Genomic DNA, 14,893 nt, shown 5'->3' with positions numbered 1-14,893 from the left:
GCCGCCGCCGCCAGGAGGACCCCCAGCCCGGTGCAGCGCCCGCTACTTGCAGGTGTGCACGTCATAGACGCGCGCGCACTCCTGGCAGCTCACGTAGCAGCACCAGTGGAAAACGCAGTGGCACTTCTCCCTGCGCCGCTCGGTGCGCGCGTTGTGGCCGCGACCGCAGCACAGCAGGTCGCAGCCGTCTATGCCGTGCGAGCTCACGTTGCAGGTGCGGTCGCGCGTGCCGAAGGATCCCGTCTCGGGGTTGGGCTCACAGAAGTTGGGTGAGGCCTCGTAGTAGACCAGGTCGCGCTCTGTGGGAACCTTGAAGTAGGTGTAGCGTGGCCGCAGGGTCTCCACCCAGCCGCGCGACTCGCGGTGCTTCTCCACCACCATCTCCGAGGCGCTGTCATACTTGTCCTTGAGGAAGTCACCAATGGCACGGAAGTCGGGCTGCGACCACCAGCAGGTCTTCACCTCACAGCTGCCCGAGAGCCCATGGCACTTGCACTTGAGGTGCATGTGGCTGGCGATGGCCTGCAGGAGCGCGTGAGCGGGGGCGTCAGGGCAGGCCCTCAGTCTCCCCACCTCCCCGGAGGATGGCTGTACTCCTTGCCTGTAGTCCCCCTCCGCTCACCTGGCAAACCCAGTCCCCCCACTTGCTCCATAAAGCTCCGGGACTCCCAGGTGGAGCAGGTGCCCTCTCCCAGCACCACCCTTCTGTGTGGTGCTGCAGGTTCTTGTGCCATGTGGCCCCCCTGGTAGACCCAAGATCCCTGGAGGGCAGGGCCTGGGAGGCCCCCTCCTGGGCTGGGTCTACTTCTAGGCCATCTATGTTGAGTGAAGGAAAGAAGGGGCTGTAACATGTGACATGTAAGTGCCGGGGCGCAGGAGGGAAGTCGTTCATTCTGACTGGGGAAACCCAAGACCTCCGTCTAGAGGAGATGTACATGGGCTGGGTGGCAAGGCTGGGGGCTGACCTGAGCACGGATAATGGTAGTGGCTTGAACAGGGTACCTTCAGGGCCCAGGAAGCTGGTTTTGTCGGATTGTAGGGGAGTTGCTGAGGATTGTGTGTGTTTCTCCTGTGGGCATCCCAACGTCAGGTTGTCTTCCCTTCTCTCTTTGGGGGAAGAAGTGGGGCTGGGGGTGAAAGGTCCCGTGGCGTAATCAGAACTAAGGCTAAACTGGCCACTATGATGGGCACTGGCCACATGTGAGGTCCTGAGATGCGGCTGGTGGTCCAAACTGAGAAGTGCTGTTAAGTGCAAACCACATGCTGGGTCACACTAAGTCCCCAGACTTCGTAAAAGAAGAGGATGTAAAATACCTCATTCAAAATTTTAATATTGATTGCATTATTGCAATAACATGTTGGCTATATTGGGTTAAATAAAATTCATTATTAAAACAAATTTCACCTGTTTCCTTTTAAAATGTGGCTACTAGAAATTGATAAATCTAAGGCTTCATGTGGGCTCTGTGTCCAGATGCTGCCTCTGCACTGTCCCCCTCTACCTGCTCTTTCTTCAACCCTTCCCTCTCATACTGGCACATTTTTAGGGGCATCTGTAAATTACATTCCCCCACCGCAGTCCAGTTCTGTCTAATCTCCATTCTCTTCTCTTTTGTGACCAAGCTTTTCCAGAGAGGAGCTGCCACTACCTCTCTCTGCCTCCTCAGTCTCTTGTTTTAGTTTTACTTTTGATCAAAGTTATATATGCACATACTTTGAAGAGTCCAAGAGTTCCTAAGACCTGTTAAGAAAAACAGGAGTTCTGCCCCCACACTCTCATTCACAGCACTTTCCTGACCACTTGAGGCAGCACCTTGTACCTCTACACCTCTAGTAAGATGCTTGTCTTGCTACTTCTCGATTTTTCAGTGTTTGGCATTGTCTATGGACCTCTCACCTTGGAGGTCCCATGGGACCTCACCCCACAACTCTGATGCACACTTTTCCCAACCCCCTTCCTACTCTAAAAACTATAGCATAATTCCAGTTAGATCAAAATTTAGTGCTGACAGTATTAGGGCTGTGGTAAATGTCATATTTAGTTGAGCCACATGCCATGATAGCTTTTCCTTTTCTACAAAACGTTTTGTTGTTGCTGTTTTTAATGTACTTATCACAGGTTCAGTCTCACTAACTCCTTTCGTTGTCTAAATATTCTCTTCAAGACTTTCAAACACACCAGCTGATCTATGGATTTCATCTTCTTGGAGACATCTTTTTCAAAGGCCTTCTGGTAAATTTTGTGAAATGTGCATGTCTGAAAACAAATCTTTTCTACTTAAAGTTGAAAAGATGATTTAGCTGGGTATAAAAGCCTTGGCTTAAAATATTTCCCCCTCTCAGGATTCTGAAAGCATTACACTATTTTATTCTAGCTTTCACTGTTGTTCTTAGAAACTCTGATGACATTTTGATTCCTGATCCTTTGCATGAAACCAAAGCGTGTTCTGGGAAGCTTGGAAGGCTTTTCTGTGTCATAGGCTGTGAATTTCACAGCGAGTTTTGATGTGGGTCTTCCCCTTTCTTGTGCTAATCACTTATGCGGCCTGTTTTGTCTGAACTTCTGCTCTTCAGCCCTGGGAACCTTCTTGTCTTATTTCTTTACCAAATTCCTCATCTTCATGTTCATCACTGTCTTTCTTGGACAGATCCTCCATATTTTCTATCCTTTCCTATTTTCCATCTCCTTGTCTTTTTTTTCTCTACTTTGTGGGAAGGGTGTCTCAACTATCTTCCAACCTTTCTGCTGAGAGTTTTGTTTTTGCTGTCCTATTTTTAATCTCTAAGAGCCTCTTCTCCCCCCTGAATGTTCTTTTAAATTAACATCCTGTTCCAATTTTATGGATTCAGTGTTTTATCTCTCTGGGAATAGTGATGGTTTTTCGAAGTTTTCATCTCTCTTTACAATGTCTCTTTCCCATAAGTTTGGGGTTTTTTTTTTTTTTTTTAAATTTATTTATTTATTTATTTATTTATTTATGGCTGTGTTGGGTCTTCGCTTCTGTGCGAGGGCTTTCTCTAGTTGCGGCGACCAGGGGCCACTCTTCATCGCGGTGCGCGGGCCTCTCACCGTCGCGGCCTCTCTTGTTGCGGAGCACAGGCTCCAGACGCGCAGGCTCAGTAGTTGTGGCTCACGGGCCTAGTTGCTCCGCGGCATGTGGGATCTTCCCAGACTAGGGCTCGAACCCGTGTCCCCTGCATTGGCAGGCAGATTCTCAACCACTGCGCCACCAGGGAAGCCCCAAGTTTGGGGTTTTTTTTTTCTTTATTTTGGTCTTTACCTTTGTGGTTGCTGGAGGCCTTCCTCAGATGTTCAGTGATCCTTGGCTGCCTGCTCATATTTGATAGCGGGGAGCCAAAAATCTTGTTGAAACCTCCTGTACATGGGAGGGATTCATCTATTTGGGCCCTCACTGTTGAGTGATCTGGCCACGTTGCTTTTGGGGGAACCCCCATCTCAATATCTTCAAGTCTCTTCTCTTGGGTTGGTCTGATTCTCAGGGGAGAATCTTCCATTTTCCTGCCTAGAGCGTAATCAAGCTTCACTGTGGCACTAGGAGATTAGGAAGACAAATGTGTATGTAGACAGACTACTTTTACTTGGGCAGCCTCACCCTCAGCAGTCCAGACACCTTCTGCTTTACCCTTTTTAGGGAATAAGCCTCCAGACTTCTGCCATGGTGATGGAGGGGTGCTGTCTGGATGCAAGAGGTTGGATAGAAGAGCTGGTACGTTAAAAAGTGCTTTTAAAATAGACTTTAAAATGAAAGCACAGCTCAGCATACACACTTTTTCCCCAGACCAGCAAATGACCAGTCTTTCTGTTTTCAGCCCCATATCTATCTCTACTTCTCAAGATATCTGATACTAGAAACTCCTTGGTTGAGTCTCAGAGTTCTCTACTGGCTTAAGATTCAGCTTTCTTGAGTGTACTAAGATATTGAGTATTCATCTATCTGCTTTTTGCTTTCAAAATTTTGTTGCCATTGTCACCTTTTCTGTTTTCCATGTTCTCAATAGTTTATTTATGTATCTTAAAATTAATTCATCGTCATTTTAGTGGAGTTCTAGGAGAATGCAGAGGAAAATATTTGTATTTTGTTTGTCATCTTTAACTGGAAACTCCCATTCATTCTTCAGGTCTACAATTTCTATGTGATTCTTTCCCAAATCTTACATTTTAGCTTTGTGAACATAAGTAGGCATATTTTTTCTCATAATCTGTGTCTAATAATTCCAGTATTCGAGCCTTGTTTCTGTTTCTTTTGTTGTTGTTGTTGTTTTGTTTTGTTTTGTTTTGCTGATTATCACTCAGTTAACAGGTTATCTTTGATTATGTGTTGAACATTGTGTTTGAAAAGTTGTTTGTAGAAAAACATTTCAGCCTAGCATAAGGTTATCATCCTCCAAAGAGGATTTATCTGCTTTCTCCAGGTACATGGGGATACCAGCAATTTGGGACCACCTTAATCCATTCAGTCTAGAGATTTTACTAGCCTGTACATGTGCATAAGGGCTTGTCTACTTCTGATTTTCCTTTACTCCTCAGGATCCCAGCCTAAACCGAGGAGTTTTTTCCTAGACATAGCACCTTTGGTGGGCCCCTTTCAGCTCTGTGAGGCTGCTGGAAATGCAGCTCAGCATACGCACTTTTTTCCCAGACCAGCAAATGACCCCTGGACAAAAGCTGCCCCAGACACCAGGTTCAGAATCTTGTCTTCTCCTGGACTTTGGACTGCTAATTCCTCACTATATGGTTAGTTATTTGACACTTAACAATTATTTTATGGAAGTGTAATATACATGCAGAAGTTTATATGTCATAAGCGTGGAATATGACAAAATTTCACAAATTACCAGCCTCAGAACCCCAGCTCCTCAGAAACTCCCACCATGCTCTGTTCCATCTGTTATACTCTCCCCTCTCCAGGGCATATATTCTAAGAGCATCTCCTTGACGACTAATGATATTGATCACCTTTTCACATATTTATTGGACATTTCTAGATTTTCTTCTGTGAAGTGGCTTTCCATTTTTCAGCCAACTTTTCTATTGGGTTATCAGTCTTTTTGTTCTTTTTATACTATAACTTTCATATACTTGTTGGGTGTATATATTGTGAACATCTCCTCCTGTGTGGATTGCCTTTTCAGTTTCATGGTGGTGCCTTTTTATAAATTTTAATATAGTCCACATTATTACATTTTTCTTTCATTGTGAGTGCTTTTTTGGCCTGTTTAAGAAATCTTTGCCTACTCCAAGGTCACAGAGATGTTCTCCTATGTTTTCTTCTAAACATTCTTTGTTTATTCTTTCCCATTTGGAAATGGGAAATTGATTTTTTATATGATGTGAGGTAGGGGTCAAGATTAATTTTTTTCCACATTGTTATCCAATTGACTGAGCACCATTTATTGAAAAGACCATTTCCCCCTCTGTACTGCACTATCTTCCTTGTGATAAATCAGGTAACTTATACAGGTGAGTATTCTATACTTTTAAAGGGTACTTTTTACATTTCATCCTACATTGGTACCTGTCTTTAGCCGGAAGATTAATTTGAGTCACCTAGTTCCCTGTTGCTGGAAGTTAAATGTTCACTCTTCAGCTCTCTGCAGTGCCCTGGTTCCACTGGCCAAGACCGGGGCCAACTCTGCTGAACACTTTTCAGTCCCTACACATATCACTTCCTATCAGTAGTTCCCCACTGAACCTCTGATTAAGTTCACTAAGCCCCCTTTTCAGAAGGGCTCACAAAGCCCTGTACAGCTTGGTCTCTGCCAGCCTTTCCATCCCCCAAATCTTTTTCTTCCTCTGTTCTCCATATTCTACCTGGACTAACTCACGTGCATTCTTTCAACTCTGAGCTACCCAGAGGCTCTCCTGGCTTCCCTTCACCTGGATAACTGCCAATTATTCTGCTTGTCTCCACTCACCACCTCTGCGAGAAGTCTTTTTTGAAACTCCAGCCTGGGTCTGACCTCTCCGCTATGTCCAGATCACCTTGTGTGTGTGCATTTCTTCATCGTAGAACTTACCACACTGTGGTGTAGCAGCCTGGCGTCTCCCTCCCTGGATGTGCAGGAGCTCCTGCAGAGCAGGCCTTTCTCCCACCCCTCCTTCCTTGTGACCCCAGCTGCACAGGTGGACCTGCCATCCTGTGGGAATGCCCTAGACCTCGTGGAGCAACTGGACAGCCCCATGTTTCAGACACCGCTGGGCAGGAGGTGAGCAGACCCCCAGCCTGGCCACCATATACATCCCTCCCACAGCCCACCACCCTGCCTACACCATGCCACACTCCTCAAGGGACCGGGGTACATACCCTGCTCAGAAAGCTTCTATTTCCCAGGGACCCGCAAGGGTGTGGTCTCAGGGCTCTCGGATTCACAGCCCAGGATGGGGGCGGGGGCCGCGGACGTACCTGGCGCCCAGCCTCATTGTTGTGGCGGTTCATGGCGGAGCGAGCGTCTGGTCGGTTCTCCCGCGCGTCTGCGAACTCCCGAGACACCATCCCGCCGAACTCGATGTCCTCACTGCAGCCGCCCCACTTCCAGCCCTCACCGGGCGAGCCGTGGTGGCGGCTGCTGCAGCCGCAGATGGCAGCGGAGCCCTCGGCGCACGAGCGTGTCACAGCGAAGGCTACGCCGGCGGAGGCGATGGCGTGCACAAAGGCGGACTCCCGGGTGGCTGCGGAAAGAGGCGACGTGGTTGGCAGGACCCGGCAGGTCTGAGGTGGTGGGACTGGCGTGGGGGCGTGGCTGCCTCTTCCCGGGCTGGGTCCTGGGCACCCACAGTGGGCTAGACTCGCAGCGCGGTAACCGCGGTACAGTAATCGGAGTCGGGGAGGCAGGACTGCGGTGGGACAGGAGCGCGCGTCTCCAAGGGAGGACCCAAGGAGGAGGGAGAGCTGCCCCAAAGAAAGTATACGGAGGGCTAAGGAGCCCAAGGCAAGATGCTGGACATAACTTGTCATGGAGAACAGCAGGGACGGCTGAAATCAGAAAGTTAGATCATAACCAGTGCTGGTGAGGATGTGGAGAAATCAGAACGCTGTACACTGCTGGCTGGAAGGAAACTGGTGCTGCCCCTTGGAAATGGGTTTGGCAGCTTCTTGAAAACATACACCTACCCTATGACCTGGTCATTCACCTCTGAGGTATTTACCCTGGAGGAAACCTGTGTCCCTGCAAAGACCAGGAAGCAAATGTCACTGCAGCTTTATTTGTAATAGTCCCAAACTGGCAGCTCCAAAATGTCCAACAACGGGTGAATGGATGAAAAATTGTGGCATGAAATAAATAAGTCGTGGGTATGTGATGTACAGATGGTGACTAGAGTTAATAATATTGTATATTGGAAAGATAAGAGCGTAGATCTTAAAAGTTCTCATCATAAGAAAATATCTTGTAACTGTGTGGGGTAATAGATGTTAACTAAACTTATTGTGGTGATCGTTTCACAATATATACAAACATTGAATCATTATGCTGTACACCTAAACTAATATAACGTTATATGTCAATTATATTTCAATTAAAACTTGTGGCATATCCATGAAATGGAATTCTATTTAGCATACCAGAAAAGAGAGCATGGATGAATCTCAAAACAATCATGCGGATTGATTAAAAGGCATACAAAAAAGGCTCCTTCTAGTGTACCAGCAACCCACGGTGAAGCCCTCGTGCCCAGATGTCCTGGTTGGAAACTTCCCACAGCCCTGCCCAGGGCATGGCTCCTGGCCCACATGCTGCCCACTTGTGCCTCTTTTTCTGCCTGCACACCCTTCCCCTCTTCTACCCCGGACACCAGGTACTGAGAGGCCCAGCTGAAGGGCTGCCTCTTCTGGAACCTTCCGAAGGTCAGTGCCTCCATTTGCACCTCGCCTCCTGCTGGCCCCACATGCTTGGGTCTGGAACTGAATGCCTGCCAGGAACCGCGTCCAGGCTGCCTCTGACCTGGTATTGGAGCTGCCGCCTGCATGCAGCCTTCTCTTTCTACACATGGAGAAAATGAGTCAGGGGATGTGGCACTGATTTTCAGAATGCCAGTGGGGGATGGCTGGAGTTTGGGAAGGAAAAGCCGGTGGGGCCGAACTGGGTGAGACAGGCACGTGAGGGAGTCAAGGGAGGCCTGCCTTGGCGAGGCCAGCTGCAGGGGGTCGCTGGGTGTGGGAGGCCTAGCCTGACCCTGGTAGACAGAAGACTAAAGGAGCTGGTCTCAAGGGACAGGCAGGAAATCGACAGAGGAAAAACAGGGGGCAGGGGTATTCTGCATGCGGAGGCCCACAAGGGCAGGGCCTCAGGTGGGGAGGGGTTGGGCTGGCAGGACCAGAGGGAAGTACAGGGCATGTGGGGGACAGCCTGGACTTTGCAGAGGCTGGACTCCCAGCCAGGCTTCCCCAGATGGGATGAATGAATGAATGCATCATGCCTCCTGAGTGTGTGCAAACATTTCTTCAAGGGCACCAAGCCACGATCCACTCCAGGTGGAGGACAAGGGCCTGGGGGTGCCCTGGGTCCCACGTGAGCTGATAGGACTCACTCCTCGACTCGCCATTCCACACGTGTGTGTGGGAGTAGCTGCTGTTTGCCAAGCCCTGCTGGAGAAACATCAAGGAGCAAGATGACCTCGTGGAGCTTACCTGCTGATTAGCAGGAATTTTAAAATCCTAGGTTAAAAAAAAATGCTATGGGCTGTGGAGTGAGCAGGAGAGATGTAGGAACAGAACCAACCAGGACCTTCTGTGCCAGGCAAGGGGGGTGTGCCCTGCTGTGTCCCTGAGCTCCTCGTGGGCAGAGGCCCCACTGTAGGACTGGACACTGCTAGGGCTCCAAATGGCTACAGGAGAGTTATCAAAGGGGGCTGCTGTCTCCTCACCCCACATCAGTGCCCTGGAGGCTTTTTTCCTGGGAGGGGGAGGGACAGGTGGGCTTCCCCCTGGGGAGTGAGTAGAAGTTTTGGGTTGCTCCCCACACTTCCTCCAGCTGCACGGTCTCACCTGCTCCCAGGTTTGCATCTGAGCATGTGTGTCCCAAAGCTCAGGTGGCAGAGGCAGGAAAATGGTAAGATAGAGTTCCAGCCAGCAATGTGCACACACTCAGACTCATCCACATAGCTTCGTACACATCCACACACACCTGCCACTGAAAAAAGCACATTCACTCCTATACCAAGAACACACAGTGTGAGATGTGTCTGAGGAAGTGCCCTCTGCACGAGCCTCCCGATAGCTGTCAGGCCCCACCCTGCTTTTGGTGACTCTTTCTGTGGATTTGCCAACAGTTCTGGATGGTCCTCTGCAGGCCCCGGCCAACCTGTGTACTCCCCATGTTTTGCCCAGAGCAGGCCTGGACTCTCGCTGCTTTCTGGAAACTCCCAGGTGGTAAGCACCCAGCCACAAACCCAGAAAGGGACTCCTCATTTCTCCCCTGTCAGCCTCCCACTGACAGCTTGGCTGGGGACTGCCCAAGTCTGAAGGCTGCTCTGGCCTCCCGACATGGCCCTGGCCCATCCTGCCTCTCCTGGCTCTTCACCAGCCCACAGTATCTCCCAGTTGCACCAGAAGAGGTTCCTAGTTGGGACAGGCACCTCCAGCTTCCAGCTTCCCCCACCCATCCACACACATGTAACACAGACACACACACACACTCACTCTTTCACCCATATATGCATGTACACTCATCCACAGACACACAGACACACACATACTCTCACTCTCTCTCACCAATATATGTATGCACACACATCCACAGACACACACGTAGGCACACGCTCTTACACAGGTATGCACACACATGCCCACACACACGCTCACACATACTGTAGGAGGAGCGATTTGTCCAGCGCCCATCTGGCCCTGCCCAGCCCTTCTCTGGTTCTTGCCACTGTGTCCTTGCTTGACTCACACACAGGCTGACTCTGCGCCGCCTCCTGCCCTCTCAGCCCTGTCCACCACTCCCTGGCCTCCAGCCACACTCAGCCCTCGTCCTTCCCTGGGGTTCTTTCCAACTGCTTCTCTGCTCATGTGCATCTGCCATGTCCCCATCCCCGTTCTTTGAGGCACAGGCCAGGATCCTGACCCTGCAGTCTGGGTTCGGTCCACACCTGGCCCTGGAGCCCTCGGGCTCCCCAGGTACTTCAGGAGCACCCTCTTACATCCATTCTGCCTGAAACCTCCCTGAGCTGGGGGCTGTGTCCTGTTCACCTTTTGTTTCCTACCTGGAGTCCCAGCCCATCCCACAGATGGTGGTTGGGGAGTGACAGCCTGGTCAGGGGAGAGGTCACGGGCCCTGGGCTGGGGCAGGGAGTCCAGGAGGGTCTGAGCCCACCTGGGCAGGCCTCCCCCATGGGACCTGGCTCTCTGCCCCTCCCTACTCAGCTTGTCCTTGAATGAATTCAAGACAGCTCCCCTCACTGTTTCCGTTCCCAAATGTCAGCCAGGCAGCTGCCTCCTCAAGACACTTGAAGACCCTGCCCCGTTTTCCTTTTATAATACAACTGATTAGCTACAGGCCAGCCTGGAGCCACCTTCTGCTGACTCAAAGCACCATGAATAAACAACTGCATGGACACAGACCCCTTTCCTTCTTGCCCCTTCACTCAGAAGGGCCCCGGCCCTTATTTTGTCTTCTCAAGGACTCAGGTTGTCCCCCGCCTCCAACTCCTCAGAGGGTGGGCTCAGATCCTGATTCTCACCCTTCCAGGGCCCTTGTCTGGTATCTTCCCTCCTGCCCATGCAATGACCCTGGGTTAGGGGCTGTGAGCTGGTGGCCTGGGGGTTCCTTATCACCTCTCCCAGGACAGGGTAGAGCCAGTATGTCCTGGGCATTCCTGGAACCCACTGCACACAACCTGGCGCCTCCCCCACTGCACCCTCTCTGGTGGCCCTTCTCAAGGCTCAGATTCTCCAAGCCTTGAATATGCTCCCCCAACTCCCTCTGAGTCTGCCCCCTGAGGGCCCAGGGCTAGCTCCTACAGGAGGATCCTGCCTCTGTCTCTGCCTCTGCTCTGCCCCCTCCTCTAGCCCCTCCTCACCTCCCCTTCTCCAGCTTCTGAGATAAGGGGAGAGAAAGCAGGCCTGGGCCTTTGCTCTGCCCTGAACAGGGCTTGGAGATCTCTGCTTATCGAGCTCAGGCAAACAGTCCAGGGCTGCCAGACACACTTGAGGGGAAGGGTATGTGGGGGTTGGGAGGGGTGTTCCCCCTTGAACTTGGAGGAAAAAGAAGTCATTCCTGCCCTGCTCTGTCACCAACTAGCTGTGTGACCCTGCACACTTCTCTTTCCTTTGGGGGCCTCAATTTCCTCTTCTGCTAAATGAAGAGAGGGCCTCCTCACAAATAAAGTCCCGAGGGCCAAGGACACCTTGGAGCCGGCCTTTAAATTGCTCATGAGGAAAAGAAGCCTTTATGAAGAGCACGAGCCAGAAAAACATGAGGTGGTTCATTCTGGCAAAGAAAGTTCCTTTTAAAATTGAAGACACAGGTCTTCTAAGTAGTTCCCCGAGATACTGATCAATCACAAAGGGAAAAACTGAAACTCTGCATTGGAGAAATCTGACAGACCCCGCCTTACCAGAGAAATTGGGGTTGCGGTCACCAGCAACGGGACAGAAGATGGATGGATGCCACGTGCCTCCTAAGACGAGGCCCCCACCAGGACATTCCACCTCCTTTGAGACATTCTAACCAAAGAATCGTAACTTGCATCTAATTATCAGGAAACATCAGACAAACCAAACCCAAAGGCCTAACCAAGCTCCTCCCAGTGTCAAGGGCATGAAGGGCAGGGCTGGGCTGAGGAGCCTAAGGACCTGGGATGGGATCCTAGACAGATAAGGGACATTGGTGGAAAATTGCGTGAAATCTGGGTAAAGTCTGGAGTTTAGTTAGTAGTGATGGATCTTAGTTTTGATGGATCTATCTGGGTTTGTGTGATGTCAGCACTGGGAAGACCTAGGAAGAGATCTGGACTCCTGCAGTATTTCTATAAGTATACAATTATTTCCAAAGAAAAAGTTAAAACACATCCTGAGACTGTGCAGAAGGAAGACCCCCTGAATGCCCAGATGACATCCCACAGTGGTGGGGCTTTTAACCCAGGAATCCATGGGCAGGCTTTAGGGGGTTCATAACCCTGCCAAAATCATGAGCTGGAATTCCAGGGCATGTCTGAAAACTCATGTGTTTTTCTGGATAGATTGCTTTTATCAGATTTCCACAGGGGTTTGAACCAAGAAGGTCATGACTGACTGGCTGGAGTAGCCTCAGTTTACAGAGGAAGGGGGACAGGGCTCCCCTAAGGTCATGGGTGGGGCAGGCACAACCAGAACTCAGACCAGGGTCTGAAGCCCAGCAGCTGCCCCAGTTACAGCAAAGGTTTTAGCCACAGACAGCAGCCTTGTCAGAGATTATACAACAGAGGCAGCTAGGGAGGGGGAGAGAGAACCATCCTGCCTGTGGGAAGAGAATTACATCTTGGAGATGAGACTGCAAATACCTCTGTCACCAGCAAAATGTCTTCTTTTGAATAGGCTATGGCAGGTCAAGAGAGGAGGAGGGGACATGGGCTATGAGACGGGGGTGCTTAAGGACCAATGTTGCCAATTTACCAAGTTGCTGCGGTAGAGCCTGCATGAGCTTTTTGAGCTATCTCAGTCCTGCTCTGTTCCAGCCCAGGACTCTTATCCCACAGTGCAATTAGGGCTTGGGAAAAGGAAGAAGAAAGGGAATCTTGTAACAAAGTCTTTCTATAAGACAAGCATCTTCCATCGAGAAAACCATCTTCCCCAGAAACTTGATGTTGTCTCATGAGCAATTATTTACTGAGTTCATGCAAAGTATCAATGATATACCCTTCCTTTCATTCTTCTACCATCTAGCCATCCATCCATCTACAATCCACCCATCCATCCATTTATTCTTCTACCATCCATCCATCCATCCACCCATCCAGGACCTGAGAGTCTATAATGAGCCATACACTAGGAATATAAAATAAGTAAGATGCAAGGTGCCCATTCTCAAGAACCAAGGTAAGAAGTCTGCAAGAAAGTGGATTGCTGCTCTCTCTGATGAAATGTCTAACAACCCAGGCTTTCTGAAAGGTTGAAGGAGCTACCTGTTCTTGCGGTAATCAAGCATAAACTGGATGACCCACTGTTAGGTGGAGGGAATCCCTGCACTGGGAAAGAGGAGGGTGAACCAGAGGAATCCTCGCATTCCTTTAGTGGGAGGCCCTGCTATTGCAAGTCAGGTTCTTTGCTTTGGGCTGTGCTGAGTCACCTGCCTTTGGGAGCTTACAGTTTATGATGAAGAGAGTAAGGGGAACAAGGACACACAGTAGGCTTGGCAATGTGAGCTCTGGGGCAGGCCTGGGATGGATGGGTGGCTGAATGGATGGATGGTGGATGAGTGAATGGATGAATGAATGGGTGGGTGGTGGAGAGTGGGTGGATGGGTGAGTGGATGGATGGATGGGTGGTGGTGGACAGAAGATAGTGGGTGGATGTTGGCTGGATGATGGATTGATGGAAGGGTGGATGAATTGTGGATGGATGGGAGGGTAGAGGTAGAGTCTGGGGCAGGTGAAGGAGTACTATGTGGCAAGAGCTGGGAGTCTGGGGGAGGGCAGGGGGAGTCGCCTGGCAAGGCTGCATCATCACTGAGGCCAGCCCAGCCCTGGGTATGGGGGTTGAGTGTCACATGTGAGATGGGCTTTGGCAGTTACTTCACTTCCCTGGGTCTCAGAACTTTAGAACTAGAGGGATTTTAACAAATCTTGTCTACAGATTTGGATTTCATAGGCTTGGCAAGTACTAGAAATTACTTGGGGACTGAAATAGGACTGCAAAATGTTGTTACTTTTTTGAGAGAATAAGACACATAAGAAATGACTATCATAATTTCAGAAAAGGACCTTTTAACATTAAAAATGGATACAGTTCCAAAGTCCTATATGCTGAAGAAAGTTCAAAAAAATTATTCCAAGGGGCTCGCCTTTCACATTTCACCATGAAGCTGGTGGTTGGCAACTATTTATTGAGCACTGACTGTGTTCTAAGTGGACAAGAAGGCTGCAGCCTCTGTCCCAGAGCTGATTTTCCCTCTGGGAGATTACCCAGAAGGCCCTTTTATCAGGGATTGTTAGGAGAGCACCGCCCAGAGGCCTCCCTGCCCTGGGCCCTGCGCATCTTTTTATAACTGCTGAGAGGACTGGTCCGGACAGAAAGAGAGGGCTCCTCTCTGCTGAGCCACCACCATGGGCCCTGCAGGCCCTCTCAGTCCCAATGATGTGTGAAGGCTCAAAGTGGGTCAGCCCCCTTCCCAGGCTGCCCAACAGTGAGTACTGAGCCCAGACAGGGGTCGCAGGAGAGGCTCTTGCACCCCCCAGCAGTGGGTCCTATGACCACCAGGCTGTTTCTGTAGTTGCAGCTTTCAGGAGGTGAAGGGCCCACCTGCCCTGCTGGGCCCCATCCTTCACAGCCACAGGGAGTGAGGAGAGGCCCACCTGTCCTCTCCTGGAAGGGGAAGGCTATGGGGGCCTGATACCAGATGAGAAGGAGGGGATGGCCGAGGGCTCCTGGGATAAGCCCGTTGGCCTGAGGGGCGCTGGAGCGCTTTTCGGAGGATCGAGTGTGACCCCTGGCAGTGGAAGTTCCTGGAAGGGGATTGTGGTTCAAATTCGACCACTGACCAATGAGATCAAGCTCCTGGGTGTTCTGTCTGTGGAGTCCACCCAGTGGACCCTTTGAGAAGCTCTGCAGGTAACCAGGTGCCCCAGCAGTGGTCACTGCAGACCTACCAGTGGACCCAGGCGCACTGTTCTGGGTGGCGGGGCATCTATATCTGTAAGGAGTCCTCTGGTGATTCTGATGCATCCCTGAGCTGA

The 14,893-nt window shown here is 50.4% G+C and overlaps 1 protein-coding gene across 1 annotated transcript in view; it reads right to left on the bottom strand.

Annotated features, from left to right (window-relative positions):
- WNT3A (Wnt family member 3A) overlaps window positions 1-14,893 on the bottom strand; it is a 47,021-nt gene continuing 32,128 nt past the window's right edge. The window contains exons 3-4 of the mRNA XM_036848042.1: window positions 6,426-6,691; window positions 1-522 (exon numbers count right to left, since the gene is read on the bottom strand). Coding sequence (XP_036703937.1) covers window positions 43-522; window positions 6,426-6,691 — 746 coding nt within the window. The 3' untranslated portion in view covers window positions 1-42. The remainder of the gene's footprint in view (window positions 523-6,425; window positions 6,692-14,893) is intronic.

Source organism: Balaenoptera musculus, chromosome 3, assembly GCF_009873245.2.
Source record: "Balaenoptera musculus isolate JJ_BM4_2016_0621 chromosome 3, mBalMus1.pri.v3, whole genome shotgun sequence".
NCBI classification, from domain to species: Eukaryota; Metazoa; Chordata; class Mammalia; order Artiodactyla; family Balaenopteridae; genus Balaenoptera; species Balaenoptera musculus.
Note: the sequence above shows the minus strand (reverse complement) of the source record. Positions and strands in the feature narration are given on the sequence as shown.